The sequence below is a fragment of the Microcebus murinus genome, chromosome 3 (assembly GCF_040939455.1).
Source record: "Microcebus murinus isolate Inina chromosome 3, M.murinus_Inina_mat1.0, whole genome shotgun sequence".
NCBI lineage: Eukaryota > Metazoa > Chordata > Mammalia > Primates > Cheirogaleidae > Microcebus > Microcebus murinus.
The window spans coordinates 113,212,984-113,233,246 of NC_134106.1; the positions used below are offsets into that span (position 1 = coordinate 113,212,984).

Genomic DNA, 20,263 nt, shown 5'->3' on the forward strand with positions numbered 1-20,263 from the left:
TTGTTGATGTGGAATATTTTATTTATGTATTTGTTATCTGTACAGATGTACCCTCATCTTTATATACTGCCTCATTTTTAATGGAACTGCAAAATTCCCAAAGGATGAGATGTGTATCTGTTTAACATAGTTTGTGCCCTCTTGGCAGAACACAAGCATCAAATGGACATGTGACATATTCAATAATGATCAAACAAAAGCATAAACAACTACTGCAAATATAAAAGCCAACAAGAGACATAAGAAAAAAACAGATAGATATAGACACAAAAATTCTTAGAGTAATGTTATATGTAATTTGTTAAATCTACTTCTTTTGGTTTATATATGAGATATATTGGCTTGCTTATTTAAAGGAAAAAGGAAAAATTACAATAAAGAATAGAAATAAAAAATGCAAAATCAAGTAAATATTTTTGGCTCTTCAACTATAAAAATAATGATCAGTGAGGAAAACTAAGAAATAAAGGGGAGAGAAATAGACAATATTATTGATTTTCTTTTCAGGTCAAAGAAAAAAAACCTTTTTTTTTTCTTTTTGAGACAGAGTCTCACCCTGTTGCCCAGGCTAGAGTGAGTGCCGTGGCATCAACCTAGCTCACAGCAACCTCAAACTCCTGGGCACAGGCGATCCTCCTACCTCAGCCTCCCAAGTAGCTGGGACTACAGGCATGCGCCACCATGCCCAGCTAATTTTTTTTTCTATATGTTTTTAGTTGGCCAATTAATTTCTTTCTATTTATAGTAGAGACCGGGTCTCGCTCTTGCTCAGGCTGGTTTTGAACTCCTGACCCTGAGCAATCTCCCACCTCGGCCTCCCAGAGTGCTAGGATTATAGGCGTGAGCCACCACACCCGGCCAAAAAAAACCTTTCAACTATGTTTGGAGTGAGCTAAAAAAATCAATGACACATCTCATTAAAACAAAAGGAACAGAGAACTTTAACCAGCCATACTTGTAAAGAGTATTTAGTAATTTCATGGCTTCATTTAATGACAAACAAACAAATGACCAGGAAAACTGAAGAATGTCTTTCCCTTCATAATGTGATATTAAAGTGCTGCCTATCAACAATTATAAAGTAAAAGGCGTTTGAAGTTTAATTTTTATTTTACAAAAATTGATACCATTAAAACCAACATGATTATTTGCCATTCATCCAATAACCAAGCTCACAAAATTATAAAAATATGTAAAAAATATTCTAGATTCATAATTATCAGATATGCTAATACCCATATAGCTAATATAAATTTGATTAAAAAAATAATTTTGTTTCCTTAAAAACACTTGGTTCATTTACCATTTAGTATTCGATAGATATCTGCTATCCTAAAGTACCAAAAATATCACAAACAAAAATGGCAATATCTATACTTTAGGTTTCTTGCTAGGTGGATCCTGAAGACTAAATTTTGGAATTTCACCTGAAGGAGCATATGGAATTCTCTTTGAAGACACCTTCTTGCCAATTGTTTCAATCTGAAGGAAGAAAAAAGATTTTTAAAAAGAGAACTATTAAAAATTATAATACATAAATTTAAGAACTCTATAATGTAGTGAAATAAAGGGGAAAACCTAGATTATTTTTCTTGTTAAAAGCAGAAAAGGTTTCTCAAATTGTCTGGGTTGCTATAAGAGATCTCTGGTTCCCTTCCTATTTTTGTGTTTCTAGAATCAGTCTATATTCCACTGTTCATATTGATATTTAGACATTCTCACTCCTGCCATTCCCCACACAAGACTTCCCCAAATATCACAGTAGTGAATCATATGCCACTATTGTTTTTAGAAACATATATGAAAACAATTAACAGATCAGATTCCAGTTAGTTCATATTCTCTCTAATACTCTATTCTCATTTCTATTTCCCATATACTAAAAAACTTGCAAAAGCTGTAATAGCATAGTTCTTAAAAGTTCAGGCTTCAGAGTCTGAAAGGCCCTGCTTAGAATCCTAAACTCTCTAGGTCTATCTTCTTCACTAGTATGTTGTGTTACTACCACCTACCTCAAAGGGTTGTGATAAAGATTAAACTGGAGGCCGGGCGCGGTGGCTCACGCCTGTAATCCTAGCTCTTGGGAGGCCGAGGCGGGCGGATTGCTCAAGGTCAGGAGTTCAAAACCAGCCTGAGCAAGAGCGAGACCCCGTCTCTACTATAAATAGAAAGAAATTAATTGGCCAATTGATATATATATAAAAAATTAGCCGGGCATGGTGGCGCATGCCTGTAGTCCCAGCTACTCGGGAGGCTGAGGCAGTAGGATCGCTGAGCCCCGGAGATTGAGGTTGCTGTGAGCTAGGCTGACGCCACGGCACTCACTCTAGCCTGGGCAACAAAGCGAGACTCTGTCTCAAAAAAAAAAAAAAAAAAAAAAAAGATTAAACTGGATAAAGTATGTAGCATACACCAAGTTAGCCTTCAAGAAATGATAGTCAATTTTTATTTTGCATATCACATTTTCTATATATTCCATATATTCAATATTATCAGTCTTATCTTTAAAGATACTTCTTTAATAGTCATAAGTTTTCTCCCCTCCACAAAAGAAATAAATATACTACTCAATTTTCATGTCTTTTGAATTAAAAACTAATATTTAATTCTGACTCATACCACAAAGAGAGGGCTTCTGCTTTATATTAACCAGTTGACTTAGAAATTATTCAGTGATTCCACTCTTAATTTTTTTTTAATCTTTATTAGGAAAAGTTAACTTTTATAAGAGCTCAAAATCATTTTAAATATGTATCTCCCTACTTCTTTTCTCTTAGATGAGTAAATCAGGGAATGAGAAACAATGTGTCTACGGCTTGTAAATAACTTTTTTTTTGAGACAGAGTCTCACTCTGTTGCCTGGGCTAGAGTGCCATGGCCTCAGTCTAGCTCACAGCAACCTCAAACTCCTGGGCTCAAGGGATCTTTCTGCCTCAGCCTCCCAAGTAGCTGGGACTACAGGCATGTGCCACCATGCCCATCTAATTTTTTCTATGTATTTTTAGTTGTCCAGCTAATTTCTTTCTATTTTTTTAGTAGAGACGGGGTCTCGCTCTTGCTCAGGCTGGTCTCAAACTCCTGAGCTCAAATAATCCACCTGCCTCAGCATCCCAGAGTGCTAGGATTACAGGAATCAGCCACCGCACCTGGCCGTAAATAACGTTTTAAAAATAACATTCCTGAGTTTAGGTCATGTTTGGGAAAAACTGCCATGTTGTTATTCACTAAGGAGGGGTGGAACAGAAGAGTCCCCTAGGTCCTTGATGGGAGAGACAAGGATGCCATCTGATGTTTGCTGGAAGCAAATCTCTCATGAATGTGAAATGGGCACCAAATTCTAAATAAGAAGGACCTTCATAGCCGGGTGCAGTGGCTCACGCCTGTAATCCTAGCACTCTGGGAGGCCGAGGCAGGCGGATTGCTCGAGGTCAGGAGTTCAAAACCAGCCTGAGCAAGAGCGAGACCCATCTCTACTATAAATAGAAATTAATTGGCCAACTAATATATACAGAAGAAATTAGCTGGGCATGGTGGCGCATGCCTGTAGTCCCAGCTACTCAGGAGGCTGAGGCAGGAGGATCACTTGAGCTCAGGAGTTTGAGGTTGCTGTGAGCTAGGTTGATGCCACGGCACTCTAGCCTGGGCAACAGGATGAGACTCTGTCTCAAAAAAAAAGAAGGACCTTCAACAAGGTGGTGAGAAATTAAGAACCAGATCAGATATTTTTGAATAGATGAAGCCTTACTGGTATCTCTCCAGGACAATTAGTGCTGAGGAGACTCACAGAGCAAGCCATCAAACACTGCCTCTGCCCTGCCCTGCCCGGACACTATGCTGACAGTAACCTCTGGCATATTTCTTTATCCTCCCTAACTTGCCCTGTCTCTCCCCAGCCTCTCAACCACTTATTCACAATGCTCTGAGGAAATGAAAAGTAGTTCCTTCTTACTAATACTTTTGGGTCCCTTTGTAGAATCAAAATAGATGTAACATGCAAATGTACTGTTCTGGGCAGAGGCTTCTGTCAGCTTTCCCAATGTTCCATAATTGACAGACTTTGAATTAGAAGAGAGCCAGCACCACTAAAACTCCCATCTACTTCATTCAGGCCTCTCACAGCACTGGGACAGTGCTGAGTACTCAACGAGTATAGGATGAACACATGCTGGCTGACTGAGACCCTTTCTCTGGGTACCTGGTAGTGTGGATGGTAGCTATTCTCATATAGGCACTCTTCCCAAGGCAGAGTACTTCCTTAATCGCCACCTCAATCATACCCCACCCCTTGCCCAAATCCTCCTTGGGTAAGAGAAGATAACAAGGGAATTGGGTGGACTGGAAATGATAATAAACAATAATAATAGGGCCGGGCGAGGTGGCTCACACCTGTAATCCTAGCACTCTGGGAGGCCAAGGCGGGCGGATTGCTCCAGGTCAGGAGTTCAAAACCAGCCTGAGCAAGAGCGAGACCCTGTCTCTACCATAAATAGAAAGAAATTAATTGGCCAACTAATATATATAGAAAAAATTAGCCGGGCATGGTGGCGCATGCCTGTAGTCCCAGCTACTTGGGAGGCTGAGGCAGTAGGATTGCCTGAGCCCAGGAGATTGAGGTTGCTGTGAGCTAGGCTGACGCCACGGCACTCACTCTAGCCTGGGCAACAAAGCGAGACTCTGTCTCAAAAAAAAACACAAAACAATAATAATAATACCAACATACAACTATATTGCATTTTGCAGTTTTCAAAACACATTAATGTATTTTCTTACTTGATTTTTATAATATGAGGTAAAACAGGGCACATTCTGCTTTAAGATACATATTTAAAAGATACGTATTTAAAAATCCCACAGAAACTTCCCACAGAATTGACATGTTGCTTCAGAGTTATGTTATTGCTAAATGAGAAAATATGAAAATTCTAAAACCCTTGCAATGGGTTTAAAAAGCAAATGACCAAACAACAACAACAAAAAAAAACCAGTCCAGGATCACGATTACCTGGAAGCCAATGGCTTGTAGTTCACTGTGGAGCCCGTCCAGGACTCGCCGTCCATCAAAGATAAAAGCAGGCTTCAGCATTTTTTTATGAATGCGTTCATAATCCAATTCCTGTAAAGACATACCAAAGGAATAATTAGAACATATACATGAACCCATACTCAACCCCACTGACACTAGAACACCTCTAGAATTTTCCTTAATATCATTTCAGTCACCTCACCTTGAACATGTCCCACTCGGTGCAAATAACAACAGCATGGGCACCATCACACGCTTCATATGGATCCTTGGAAATGGTCACAAGTCGGGACACTATATAACAGCAGCAACAACAAAACAGAACCAAAACAGGAGTTATTTGAAATCACAGTTGCCCCATACCCACAGGGGTACATTCCAAGACCTCCAGTGGGTGTCTGAGATGTGGACAGTACTGAGCCCTGTATACATTTGCTGTTTTTTGGATAGGATAACCAAACTGCTACTAAGCGACTAATAGGCTGTAGCACACACAGTGTGGATATGCTGGACGAAGGGATGACTCCTGTCTCAGGCAGGATGGAGAGAGATTTCATCACACTAGTCAGGATAGCACACAATCTACAACTTACGAATTATTTATTTTTGTAATTTTTCATTTAATATTTTCACACCAATGTTGGCCTTGGGTAACTAAAACTACAGAAAGGAAACCACAAATAAGGGGGAATTACTGTGCGTATCCAACACTAGAATTGCAAGAGAAGCTGGGCATCTGACAGCAGTGGAACAGTTCGACTGAAATATGAACGGGTGATGATGGACCTGAAGAAGCCCCAACCCTGCACCAGAGCGTCTTTTGGGAACCTCTGGGCTCTGTGGATGGAATATGTTGGAAAGATCATTGGACTAACTAACAGCTGATCACTTCAAATCAAAATTGATGACATAACACCTAAGAGTTTAATTTTAGGCCAGGTTCAGTGGCTCATGCCTGTAATCCTAGCACTCTGGAAGGCCGAGGTGGGTGGATCATTTGAGCTCAGGAGTTCCAGACCAGCCTGAGCAAAAGTGAGACCCCGTCTCTACTAAAAATAGAAAGAAATGAATTGGCCAACTAAAAACATATAGAAAATATTAGCCGGGCATGGTGGTGCATGCCTGTAGTCCCAGCTACTCGGGAGGCTGAGGCAGGAGGATCGCTTGAGCCCGGGAGTTTGAGGTTGCTGTGAGCTAGGCTGACGCCACAGCACTCTAGCCTGGGCAACAGAGTGAGACTCTGTCTCCAGAAAAAACAAAGAGTTTAATTTTAGAGAAACGAGGTTGTCAATGATATAAATGATAAAACTGAACAACTAAAGGTTTCTAGTTTTGGGGTCTATTTTCAAAGTGAGATTCAAAGCCTTACCTTGGTCATCCTCTGAAACACCTGGATGAGAAAGATCCACAACTATTTGTTCCCTGGGTACTTTTGGATCATATATATGGAGGTGTGCGCCTTCATCCATCAAATACTTGCTAATATATATACTAGAGGATTCTCTGAAGGAAAAAAAAAATCAGTATTGCTAAGCTTTAAGTGGCATTATATTCTTTTTTTTTTTTTTTTTTTTTTGAGACAGAGTCTCACTTTGTTGCCCAGGCTAGAGTGAGTGCCGTGGCGTCAGCCTAGCTCACAGCCACCTCAAACTCCTGGGCTCAAGCAATCCTCCTGCCTCAGCCTCCCGAGTAGCTGGGACTACAGGCATGCGCCACCATGCCCGGCTAATTTTTTGTATATATATCTTAGTTAGCCAATTAATTTCTTTCTATTTATAGTAGAGACGAGGTCTTGCTCTTGCTCAGGCTGGTTTTGAACTCCTGACCTTGAGCAATCCTCCCGCCTCGGCCTCCCAGAGTGCTAGGATTACAGGCGTGAGCCACCGTGCCTGGCCAGGATGGTTTTTAATTCTTTATTTTATACACACACACACACATTTTGTACATACATCCACCAATCAAAAAACCAGGATACTGTAATCTTAGCACTTTGGGAGGCCGAGGCGGGCGGATTGCTCAAGGTCAGGAGTTCGAAACCAGCCTGAACGAGACCCCGTCTCTACCAAAAATAGAAATAAATTAATTGACCAACTAAAAATATATATACAAAAAATTAGCCGGGCATGGTGGCGCATGCCTGTAGTCCCAGCTACTCAGGAGGCTGAGGCAGTAGGATCACTGAGCCCCGGAGATTGAGGTTGCTGTGAGCCAGGCTGACGCCACGGCACTCACTCTAGCCTGGGCAACAAAGTGAGACTCTGTCTCAAAAAAAAAAAAAAAACCAGGATAATATGAGGAGTAGACACACTCTCAAAGGGGCAAAATATTTTAAAGAATTGATACCTCGTATCACCAGTGTCCTTTTTGAATGCAAACCCCAAAATAGCTATCTTCTTATCAGTCACTGTATTAAACAGACTGTCTATGATTCGGGAAGCAAACCTCCTCCTCTGGTAGTCATTCATGTCTATGACCTGAAATTACATGTACAATTGTGTAATGATTGGTTAAAAGAGATGCAACCGATAACACACATTACTCAGAGTTTTATGGTGAGTGCTATAGTATGAATACAAGGCTTATACTTCAACAGGAGGCAAAGATTAACTAAACCCTAGTGTCCTCAGATTTAAAAATAGAAGAACCACCTATCCCTTCCTTAAAGCCGTCCTGAAAATTTTCATTTTCATTTGGATTGACTTTCCATGTAACAGGCTGGGATGAATGAATAGGGAGAACAACTAAGTGTTAACTCTTAAGAGCATTTGAGGTCCAGCTCTGAGGCCAGCCTAAATAAGCCACATCTAAAACAGTATTTTCCTCAGCCAACTTCTTCAACCCTGCAGGAGCAAGGCTGTAAGCAATCAAACCCCAAAGTACTCCTTCATATGCTTATACATTCACCAAAATTCAGTTTGAGTAGAAAGTGGATAGGGGAGAGTCAATGTGCAGACTTACAGCTGTCTCTAGATGAACCATAGCACCACAAACATTTGAAAACTTTTAAACTAAATGCTGTAAGAGTCTCTGATCATCTCACTTGTTAAATTTAGGTTGATGAACAGAAAGCATAAAGAAATAGATTTTTTTAAAGGCTCTAAGCTTCTAGGGGCCATAAAAAAACCTTGAGAGAGGAATATAAGACCAAAGATTTGGAAAATCAAGACTTCACCTGTATTTTTCACACAATGAACAATAAGATAAAGCCATCATGCTGGATTGACTGAAATGACACTAAGAGTGTACACTTTCCCTAAAAAATGTTCATTTCCTTACATTCCCTCTCATATCTATTGCTGAAATCTAAAAAATTACAAACTCAGAGGAGATATATTTGGGAAAGGCACATACACTGGCTAGTACCTTGGGCAAATAACTTAACATCTCTAAGTGTCAATTTCCTCATCTAAATATGGGAATAATGTTCATGATGAGGGCTAAATGAGATACTTCCTGCAAAGTGCCCCAAAGAGTACAGGGTAAGCACACATGCAATAAACATTAGTCCCTAGAGCTCATTCAATGCTTCTGATTTGGGAAGGATTTCTAATTTTAGCTCTGTGAATCTGAAAGGGCCAAAACAAATAAATATAAACCACTTGAAAGCAATATAGGTTCTTCCTTTAATTTTATGCCTTTCAAGATGGAGAATTATAATTAAGGATAATAGTTCTTACTTTACTCAGGAAGCAAATTTAGTTATAAAATTAGAAGAAAAACCGGTTTATCAGAAAATTCCATCACAGTAGATTAGCAAAAAAGAATTAAAAACACAGAAGCTCAATAATTCAACCTAAAATAAGCAAACTGAATATAATAATCATTGAGTACCTGGAATAAATAAATTCCATCAAAACCAAAACATTACACAGAGGATAACATGTTTAATTAGAAGGTAGACAGAAATTATAACTATAAAGATCAATACCTGCTGCCAATAACGAGCTACTTCAGGCAAATTCAGAGCCTCACAGAGATAAACCAAATTTAGAACATCTTTTTGGAAGCAGCTTCCACCAAAACCTGAGGAAAGGAAAAAAAAAAAATCAAGATAATATTTTGAACAGACAACTGAATTACTAAATCCAAGAGCCTATACTAAGATTTCTTTTTTTTTCTTTTTAGACAAGGTCTCCCTCTGTTGCCCAGGCTAGAGTGCAGTGGTGTTATCATAGCTCACTGTAACTTCAAACTCCTGGGCTCACGTGATCCTCCTGCCTCAGCTTTCCAAGTAGCTAGGACCACAGACTTGTGCCACCATGCCCAACTAAGTTGCTCAGGCTGGTCTCGAACACCTGGCCTCAAGAAATCCTCCTGCCTCGGCCTCCCAGAGTACTACGATCACAGGCATAACCCACCATGCCCGGCCAAGATTTTTTAATAAAATTCAGATGTTGGGAAATTAGTGGGTTTATGAATTATATGAAATTTACAGTCTACTAATCAACTCTTTTTTTTTTTTTTTTTTTTGAGACAGAGTCTCGCTTTGTTGCCCAGGCTAGAGTGAGTGCCGTGGCATCAGCCTAGCTCACAGCAACCTCAAACTCCTGGGCTCAAGTGATCCTACTGCCTCAGCCTCCCGAGTAGCTGGGACTACAGGCATGTGCCACCATGTCCAGCTAATTTTGTCTATATATATATTAGTTGGCCAATTAATTTCTTTCTAATTATAGTAGAGATGGGGTCTCGCTCTTGCTCAGGCTGGTTTCAATCCGCCTGCTTCAGGCTCCCAGAGTGCTAGGATTATAGGCGTGAGCCACCGCGCCCGGCCTACTAATCAACTCTTTAACTAATTTCTAACTAATTTTCTAACTAAAGTTTCATTATGGCTACATTTGACTTTTTGTTTTGTTTTCTTTTATCTTCAAATTTTTTCTCATTCATCTGGTATGCCTGCCCACATCACTTAATCTAGCATAGGGTCAGCAAAAATGTTATGGTAAAGGGCCAAATAGTAAATATTTCATTCTTTGTGGGCCACATTGTGTCTGTTGCAACTATTCAACTATACCACTGTAGCTCAAAAGCTGCCATACACAATATGTAATCAATGGGCATGGCTATGTTCCAGTAAAACTCATTTAGAAAAACAAGTTGTGGGCTGGATTTTGCTCTGGTGTGGTATAATATGCAGCATTGCATACTGCGTACGAGCTTTGGAGTCAGAAACTTCTAGCCACTCATTAATTATATGGCTTTTAGCAAGTTTACAAATTTCCCTGAGTCTGAATCATCTCTGAAAAGGAAATAGCAGCACCTTCCTAACAAGTTATAAGGATTAAATGAGATATATAAAGTGCTAGTACTGAAACTGGCAAATAATATGCCTTCTATAAATAGTAGCTATTTGTATTGAATGATAGCTAGAAGAAAACATTAAAAAGAAAGATATAAAAGGCCAGGAAAACCAGCACTGGGAAATGACATACAGCCCCAGAAATACTGGAAGGGCTACATATGGCCCAATCTGTAAAAGAGTCTATTCACCTTTATGCCAACTTTATTAACTTACATATCAAAAAATACAGTCGATTCTCATTATTTGTAGTAGTGATGTTCTACAAAGTCACCACAAACACTGAATTGGCTAATATCAAAGCACTGCTTTTAGGTGGGTTAGGTTCCTCCAAGCTTCTGTTCACATTTTTGTCAAGTGATCAATGCATAACCTTGTTTTACATGTGTTTCTGTTTCTGACACCTTATTTAATATATACTATTGATTCTTTTTTTTGACACAGAGTCTCATTTTTGTTGTCTGGGCTAGAGAGCCGTGGTGTCAGCTTAGGTCACAGTAACCTCAAACTCCTGGTCTCAAGCGATCCTTCTGCCTCAGCCTCCCGAGTAGCTGGGACTACAGGCATGCACCACCATGCCCGGCTAATTTTATATATGTATGTTTAGTTAGCCAATTAATTTCTTTCTATTTATAGTAGAGACGGCGTCGTGCTCTTGCTCAGGCTGGTTTTGAACTTCTGACCTCGAGCAATCCGCCCGCCTTGGCCTCCTAGAGTGCTAGGATTACAGGCGTGAGCCCACCAAGCCCAGCCTGATCCTTAACATTGAATTACTGCCATCAGCACTATAACCTGTGCCTGAACAAAGCTTATGAAACACGTATATTTTCTCTGTAAGGCACATGGCAGCCTTCTTGTGCTTAGGACCACTAGACAGCACTTCAGCAGTATACCTGGAGACCATTATAAGCAACAAAATCATCAACACCAAGCACAAAAATGTGAAAACCACAGCTATCAACAGACCACAGAAAGGACACTTGTTTGTAAGCATTGCCTTGTTTGACTTCAATGGGCTCAGATGTGCATCAGATGACTCAAATTTTTCACTGCTTTGTGCATGTCCTAGAGTGACCATGACAGCACAGAGAGTATTGATTTGGGAGTTACAAATAAATTTTAGTGAGCAGGCAAATTCACAAAGTCAGACTCCACAAATAATGAGGATTGACTATTTCACCGGGCCACATTTGGAAAGATATATTAGTAGGAAAAACAAACTAGGAAATTTTTTTCCTACTTGCTTAAAATAAGCTGTTACTTGAGTTTTTTGCAGTCTCTCAAACTTATTCTTTCTAAATGTTCTAACTATATACTGATTTCTTCCTCCTAAAAGACTAAACTGTTTATCCTACCAATCAATCAGTAATTATTAAACAATATAAGTAATTATTTCCTCACTTAGAAAGTCACTGGTATTGACTGAGGATGCCTTTGGTGCTTAGAAAAACAAAGAACAAAAACAAAAAGAAAGTCTCTGGTAGGTTGAAGACCACACATATACAATCTTTTTTTCCCCCAAAGGATGTTAAGTTAAAAAAAAGACTTTCTTAGAGACCAAGCAAAATGAACCCATTTTATGTAGAGAAAAATTTTAATTTACCAACACTGGCTTTTAGAAACTTATTTCCAATCCTCTGGTCCATTCCAATGGCTGTTGCTACCTCTTCTACATCAGCTCCTGTTGCTTCACACAGGGCACTTATAGAGTTAATGCTGCTGATTCTCTGGGCAAGAAAAGCATTTGCTGCCTTAAAAAAAAAAAAAAAAAAAAAAAAAAAAAAGCAGAGGGGGAAATATGATGAGCTAAAACAGCAATTATGTTACATATCTGGATTATATTTCCTTGAGTTGATGCAAATTACTGAGAGAGATATAAAAGATACTGATGGGCTCAATTTGAGAGGACAATAATGGGTTGGTAAGGGAAGATGTTTTAAATTAGAGCACAGAAATGATTAAGAAAAAGGGTAAAAGGAAGGAACCAGCAATAAAATATAAATTACTATTTTAATGTACCCTCCATCTTATCTTACAATTTATTAAAATTCTGGTATTTTCCAGAATACTTTATGCCCTGATATTTGATACCCCTTGTGAAAACTGTTCCATAATTTAAATATGCAAGAATATTATCTTCAAAAGCATAATTTTTTTATTAAAAAAGTATCTGTATAGCACATCACGTTATACGACAAATAAAAACTTGACTTTAAATTTCACAAGAGTCAAAACTAACCAGTTTGGAAAGCTCTGAAGACCAAGTATTAGTGGTGAGGATTCTTTCTCTAGGAACCCAGTGTTCATACACAGCACACAAGGCCTGCACAGCTCTTTGGCCTTCTGGGGTTTCATCCCCTCCAATCAGTACTCTGTCTGGGTTCTTTAGGTCCTTGATGGCCGTTCCCTCTGCCAAGAATTCAGGGTTGGACAACACCTAGAGTCCCAATGCAAAGAAAAGTTTTAAGCTAGAATTCATTACAGGCAACTTTAAAGCATCAATATTTACATGAGAATAACCAGGTTCCAATGATGCATTGTTTTATACCTGTAAATTCAAGTTGGGTTTTGTGTTTGCATCAAATATGCGACGAATACTTTCTGCTGCCCGCACTGGAACTGTGCTTTTCTCAGTCACAATTTTGTACCCATTTGAGTTTTGTACAATGCGTCTAGCACAAGCTTCAATATACTTCAGATCTGCTGCACGGCCTTTCCCCATTCCATAGGTTTTTGTTGGTGTATTCACCTGATGAAAGTATAAGGGAAAAAGAACACGGTACCTGTGACATAGTCTGATTTTAAGATATACCCTGAACTATCAATCAACTAGTCAAGTGGGAAGTTAACTATCATAAGTAGCCCTGATTTAATTCTCTATTAGTTCCATGAAAATAATAGACTTTATAATCACCAGAAGAAATAGCTTGAAGCATCTGAAAAACTCATTTAATACATTTTTGTTGAGAAGCTATATATATGTGCCATTATGCCAGGACAGGCTGATTCCAAGCTAAGCCCTGGAGATATAAGTGAATGAGATAGTTCTTATCCTAAAGGACTTCAGAATCTGAAATTATATGTAAACTTTCTCTATTTTCCTTTCTTTATTATATGTAATATATTATCATTGTCTGTAAAAATGAACTTTAAACTCCTTTCTTATTATCCTTTTTCATAGCCCTATATCAACAGCTTTTAAAAATGTTTGCAGTATATCATTCACAAATGCTTTCTTAGCTAATTAAAGCTAGATATTACCTAGCATCTTAAGGAAACAGAATACTATGTGAACAAATACTTTCAAATAGGGGGGGAAAAGTCATGAGCCCAGAATCCAGGCATTTAGGTTTTGGCTTCACCGTAGCATGTAACCTTGAGGAAGTGTGGCTGCCTCAGCCTTAAGGACCTCATTGGAAAATAAGAATAACATGCTCTATAAAACTAATACATGAGTGTTATAATGCTCTGATAAAAATGAAAGTGATCTGAAAACTCTAAAACTTAATGGTAATAGGAATTATTTTTTAACTAACAGTAAGTAGGTCCAATTCTCTTCTCTTACAAGTTTATAATCTAATGGGAGACTAAATAAAGGAACCAAACCAAAACAAATCAAAACTTGAAGATTGAGTTGAGGTGTGAAAAGCAGGAGAAAAAAGCTCTTTACATGCATGGAACAAAGTAGGGCAGGGTGGGGCAATGGAGTACAGAAGGGCAGACATAGCTAATGGGGTAAGACACAACTGGCTGAAGATGGGAGATGATCAGACAGCTTCCCCTGATAAAGAGCTATGAATATATAATAGCTAAAAACTGATTCCTACAACATGATTCCTGTCTGGAATGCGCTTAAAAATAATCTGGGGCAGGAAGGAATGGAGAGAAGTAGTAAATGAAATAAAATCAGTCATGATAACTGTTGATGATGGAGAATGGGCAAATGGGGGTCATTATATTATTGTCTTAATTTTTTGAATAAATTTGATATTTTCCAGGATGAAAAGTATACAACAAGCAAACAAAAAAATGATCCAAAGAATAATGAGTAGACTGTCAATTATACAAGAATAAATTAACCTAGCAGGCACACAAAATAATTGCCTGGAAAGATTCAGGGCAGCTCAGGCTTGATAAGCAGAGAGGCAAGTGTAAAATCAGTTATTTGTATTACGCCTGTAATCCTAGCACTCTGGGAGGCTGAGGTGGAGGATTGCTCAAGGTCAGGATTTCGAAACCAGCCTGAGCGAGACCCCGTCTCTACTAAAAATAGAAAGAAATTAATTGACCAACTAAAAATATATATACAAAAAATTAGCCGGGCATGGTGGCACATGCCTGTAGTCCCAACTACTTGGGGAGGCTGAGGCAGGAGGATTGCTTGAGCCCAGGAAACTGAGGTTGCTGTGAGCTAGGCTGATACCACAGCACTCACTCTAGCCTGGGCAACAAAGTGAGACTCTGTCTCAAAAAAAAAAAAAAAGAAGGCAAAAAGAGAGATTGAATTCTTTTTTTTTTTTTTTTTTTTTGAGACAGAGTCTCACTCTGTTGCCTGGGCTAGAGAGATTGAATTCTTAACAGTTTTACTATTGGCTTTGTTACCACTTATGTGACCACTTCTGGAATTCACATATCCTCACAGTGTTTGGTTTTTTTTTTTTTTTTTTGAGACGGAGTCTCACTTTGTTGCCCAGACTAGAGTGAGTGCTGTGGTGTCAGCCTAGCTCACAGCAACCTCAAACTCCTGGGCTCAGGCGATCCTCCTATCTCAGCCTCCCAAGTAGCTGGGACTACAGGCATGTGCCACCATGCCTGGCTAAAATTTTTTGTATATATATTTTTAGTTGTCCAATTAATTTCTTTCTATTTTTAGTAGAGACAGGGTCTTGCTCAGGCTGGTTTTGAACTCCTGACCTCGAGCAATCCACCCGCCTCGGCCTCCCAGAGTACTAGGATTACAGGCGTGAGCCACCTCGCCCGGCCAGTGTTTTGGTTTTGAATTGCCAATTAGAAAACAACTCCCTATTCAACAATTTACAATCATTAACAACATACATACACAATTCAACAGCATCTACCCTTTATGAACCCCATGGTTGTTCCTTTATCGCATGGGACTCTGTCAAAGCTCACACCACTTTCTCTTTATTCCCTAAGGCCACAGAGTCTTGAATCATATAACACTCTAGCTCAGCTGCCAGCTGGTGACAGCTATACCACCACATACAGAATATTTAAGTAGGCCGGGCACGTTGGCCTGTAATCCTAGCACTCTGGAGGCCGAGACAGGTGGATTGCTCGAGGTCAGGAGTTCAAAACCAGCCTGAGCAAGAGAGAGACCCGTCTCTACTATAAATAGAAAGAAATTAATTGGCCAACTAATATACATAGAAAAAATTAGCCAGGCATGGTGGTGCATGCCTGTAGTCCCAGCTACTTGGGAGGCTGAGGCAGTAGGATCACTTGAGCCCAGGAGTTGGAGGTTGCTGTGAGCTAGGCTGACGCCAGGGCACTCACTCTAACCTGGGCAACAAAGTGAGACTCTGTCTCCAAAAAAAAAAAAAAAAAAAGAATATTTGAATAGATGGTTATTAATACAGCAAGAAATAAGTTGCCTTGGTTCAAATATTGGATAATTAGAATATGATCCCAAGAGTTGGTTCAATTTTTTTCATTATAAAGGTTCAACAGTTGAGCCATATGATGAGTTTAAGGTTTCCATGGGCTAGCCTGATAACCTAACAAACACATGCCAAGTTTCAAACAATTAATTTAAAATGACTTTAGGAGCCAGGCACAGTAGTGCACGCCTACAGTCCTAGCTACTTGGGAAGCTGAGGCAGGAGGAATGCTTGAGCTGAGGAGTTTGCTGCTGTGGTGAGCTATGATCATGCCACACTGCACTGCAGCTTAGGCAACAGAGAAAGACACCCCCCTCCACCCTCTAAAAAAATTAAAATATAAATAATAGAGGAATGAATATATATACTATCAGCACATGTACTCACATGTTACTAGCATTTCCTAGTTCTAGATCTCAGATTAGAACTTTCTTTGAATTCACTTGTTCAATGACTTGAAATGTTATGTTTGACAGATGACTATGGTCTTTAGTGAACTACTAGAAAAAGGGATTACCAAAATTCAAATGGACAACTTTATACAAAGCAATTTTGTAGCTTAATACCAAAAGACTTACTATTAAAGTATAATGAAACTTTTATACAGACAAGAATACATTAAAATTCACACACAAAGGAAAATACTTACAGAAATAAATACAAGATCAGCTTCTTTGATGGCATCATCAATATTGGTAGAAAAAAACAGATTTTTTCCTCGACAAGATTCTACCACTTCTTTTAGTCCTGGCTAGAAAGAAAAGAGAAAGGAATTGTACATACAGTTTACCAGTAATATGAGATAATCTAATAGTACTGAATTACATTTGTTAAAGGGAAAAGTTATATTGTAATTTAAAGGTCTACACTGCTCTCAAATAACATCTCTGTAGAAAAGCAAAGGGTCATATATTAAAAGTCATTAAGTGTTCATTATATAACATTACTAAATAAAGCAAAATTGAACTTGCCACAATCAGAGCACTCCCTCATTTTAATGCTTTGTCATTGTTTACCATGTACCTGTTTCATAAGGTTAACTATTAACTCTGAGTATCAATAAAAATTTCAGAAAATACAAGGCCCTCTTGTGATTTCAAGCAAACATATGATTTGCACTGTCATTATGAATGCAGATTTTTACACCCAATAATTCAGGTCATACAACTGGCTGTAAAGACAATAGTTAGTCTATATGTACATACATACATATTTTTCTAAGTCCTATTGTAAGAAATCCTTTTATTGAAAATTTTTTATTACTTTTTCCTCATTCAACTTAACAAGAGAATGTTAAGAATACTAAGGGGTACAATGTCACTTACCAAGTATTCTTGTAAAAAAAAAAAAAAATCAAGCCTAGATCTGATCAGACCTTTCCTCTAGGTCTATCAATTTACATGAAATAAAGGATACAGAAGAGTAAATTTAGAAACCTCAAGGGTACTCAATCAGCAAAATCCAGGCCAGGAGTGGTGATTCACACCTGTAATCCCAGCACATTGGGAGGCCAAAGTGAGAGGATCGCTTGAGCCCAGGAGTTTAAGACCAGCCCGGGCAACATAGTAAGACCCTGTATCTACAAAACAAAAAAAATTAGGCAAGTGTGGTGGCATACGCCTGTAGTTCTAGCTACTCAGGAGGTTGAGACAGGAGAATTACTTGAACCCAGGAGTTTGAGGCTACAATGAGCTATGATCACACTCCTGTACTCCAGCCTAGGTGATAGATTGAGACACGTCTCAAAAAAAAAAATTCAGCAAAATCCAGACTGAAAATTTTTATAGGATAAAGAAACTGGTTTATTCAACCAACAAGAGAAAGAGAGAAAACGAGAGAGAGAGAAAGAGAGAGAGAAGGGTGGGAATTAACCATCATAGGCTTAAAAGACACTTAAGTGGTATCAATCTATTGTAATGTATGGATCTTACTTGGATCCTGATTCCAGTTAACTGTGGGGGGAAGAACACATATAAGAATTCCTGGCCGGGCGCAGTGGCTCACGCCTGTAATCCTAGCACTCTGGGAGGCCGAGGCGGGCGGATTGCTCCAGGTCAGGAGTTCAAAACCAGCCTGAGTGAGAGCGAGACCCCATCTCTACTAAAAATAGAAAGAAATTAATTGGCCAACTAAAAATATATATACAAAAAATTAGCTGGAAAATAGCCGGGCATGGTGGCACATGCCTGTAGTCCCAGCTACTTAGGAGGCTGAGACAGGAGGATCGCCTGAGCCCAGGAGTTTGAGGTTGCTGTGAGCTAGGCTGACGCCATGGCACTCACTCTAGCCTGGGCAACAAAGTGAGACTCTGTCTCAAAAAAAAAAAAAAAAAAAAAAAAAAAATTAGCCGGGCATGGTGGCTCATGCCTGTAGTCCCAGCTACTCGGGAGTCTGAGGCAGAAGGATCGCCTGAGCCCAGGAGCTTGAGGTTGCCGTGAGCGAGGCTGACGCCACGGCACTCACTCTAGCCTGGGCAACAAAGCGAGACTGTCTCAAAAAAAAAAAAAAAAAAAAAAAAAAAAGAATTCCTGATAGCAAGAAATTTTTGTTAAGCTTTTTAGTAGTAATATGGTGATGTGCTTATGTTTAAAAAAAGAATTATCTTTTAGAGACACATAATGAAATGTTTATGGATGAAATTATAAATAATCAGGATGGTGGTAGTTGGGAGGAAGGACTGGCCATGCTGATAACTGCTGAAACAAAGTGGTGGGTACATGAAGATTCACTGTACTGTTACTCTTTTATTACATGCTTGAAATCTTCCATAATAAAAAGCAAAAACAAAACAGACCTACACCACTGAGACTTATTCTTCTTGGGGAAGAAGCTTCAAATAGTATCCACAGTATTATGGGCATTTAGAAAAAACTATCTAAAAGCAAAGTGAAAGCCACTTCAGGGCCCACAGGTTTAGAATTATATATCCACAGGCAATTCCCTTTTCTTCATGGTTCTGAGGCCTTTTAACATAAGCAATTGGAGGAAGGAAGTGTAAAATATAAACACAAATTTCCATTAGTTTGATTAAAATCTATAACAGGACAAGGAAAATATATGAACCACAACAAATATGCTGTCACTAATCATAGTAACAGGTTTCCTTGGTTATTTTGACTAGATTCTAAAAAATGACAGAAAAGTTTACACAGTTGGGGTTTTGCAGAGAACAAGATTTAATTTAGTTCAATATTTAATATCAATCTATTTAGAGATAGGGTCTCCCTCTGTCTCCCAAGCTGGAGTGCAGTGGCACAATCATAGCTCACTGCAGCCTCGAACTCCTGGGCTCAAGCAATCCTCCTGTCTCAGCCTCCTGAGTAGCTAGGACTATATGTGTGCACCACCAAGGCCAACTAATAATTTCCTACTATTTAAAGTAATTAAAATCAGAGCAATACAGAATTTATATACATATAAGACCTCAAAATGAAGTTACATAATTCTACTATAGGTTCTATATTAGATTCATGTAATTATCAAATTGGTATGTAGAATTTACATGGTACTTTTAATGAAAGAATGCAAATCCTTTCATAGGGTAAAATTACCTTTCATTTTATTTAGGAAAAAAGCGCAAATTATCCATTTTGTTTTTTTTAAAAGTAGTTATCACTTTTTCAAAGAACAAAGTTAAGGCTAATAGCTGTGGCTCACGTCTAGCACTTTGGGAGGCCAAGGTGGGAGGATTGCTTAAGCCAAAGGAGTTCAGCCTGAGCAACATACTGAGACCCCATCTCTACAAAAAATAGAAAAATTAGCTGAGTATGGTGGCGTGTGCCTATAGTCCCAGCTACTTGGGAGGCTGTGGCAGGAGGATTCCTTGAGCACAGGAGTTTGAGGTTGCAGCGAGGCATGATGATGTCACTGTGCTCTACCTGGTGTAACAGAGCAAGACTCTATCTCAAAAAAGTTATAAAAGCAGTGACTATATGGTAACACAAAAGAAAGTGTTCTAATTATTAAACATTAACAGTATGTACTATACTATTTTCTCAGTAAGTCATGAGTGAGAAAAAAAGCATTAACAGTAAACCAGAGCCTACTGTACACCCTCTCCCACTATTACCTCCCAAATTACCATCATGCTGAATTCTACCATCATAGATTAGTTTGCATATTTTTGAACTTTCTACAAATGGAATTATACATACAGTAGGTACTCCTTTGTGTCTGGCAACATTACGTTTGTACAAATTTAACCATATTTTTGAGTGCCGGAACAGTTTCGCTGATTTTCAACACAGTACTGTATTTCATTGCGGGATTACATTCTATTCTATGTATCCATTCTATTGCTGATTACCATTTAAGTTGTTTTCC

At 38.8% G+C, this 20,263-nt stretch overlaps 1 protein-coding gene across 1 annotated transcript in view; it reads right to left on the reverse strand.

Moving 5' to 3' along the window:
- UGDH (UDP-glucose 6-dehydrogenase) overlaps nucleotides 1-20,263 on the reverse strand; it is a 28,250-nt gene continuing 7,987 nt past the window's right edge. The window contains exons 3-12 of the mRNA XM_012753995.3: nucleotides 16,590-16,691; nucleotides 12,868-13,068; nucleotides 12,559-12,756; nucleotides 11,923-12,070; nucleotides 8,952-9,046; nucleotides 7,367-7,497; nucleotides 6,393-6,526; nucleotides 5,226-5,317; nucleotides 5,003-5,113; nucleotides 1-1,482 (exon numbers count right to left, since the gene is read on the reverse strand). Of these exons, the coding sequence (XP_012609449.1) occupies nucleotides 1,372-1,482; nucleotides 5,003-5,113; nucleotides 5,226-5,317; nucleotides 6,393-6,526; nucleotides 7,367-7,497; nucleotides 8,952-9,046; nucleotides 11,923-12,070; nucleotides 12,559-12,756; nucleotides 12,868-13,068; nucleotides 16,590-16,691 (1,323 nt within the window). The 3' untranslated portion in view covers nucleotides 1-1,371. The remainder of the gene's footprint in view (nucleotides 1,483-5,002; nucleotides 5,114-5,225; nucleotides 5,318-6,392; nucleotides 6,527-7,366; nucleotides 7,498-8,951; nucleotides 9,047-11,922; nucleotides 12,071-12,558; nucleotides 12,757-12,867; nucleotides 13,069-16,589; nucleotides 16,692-20,263) is intronic.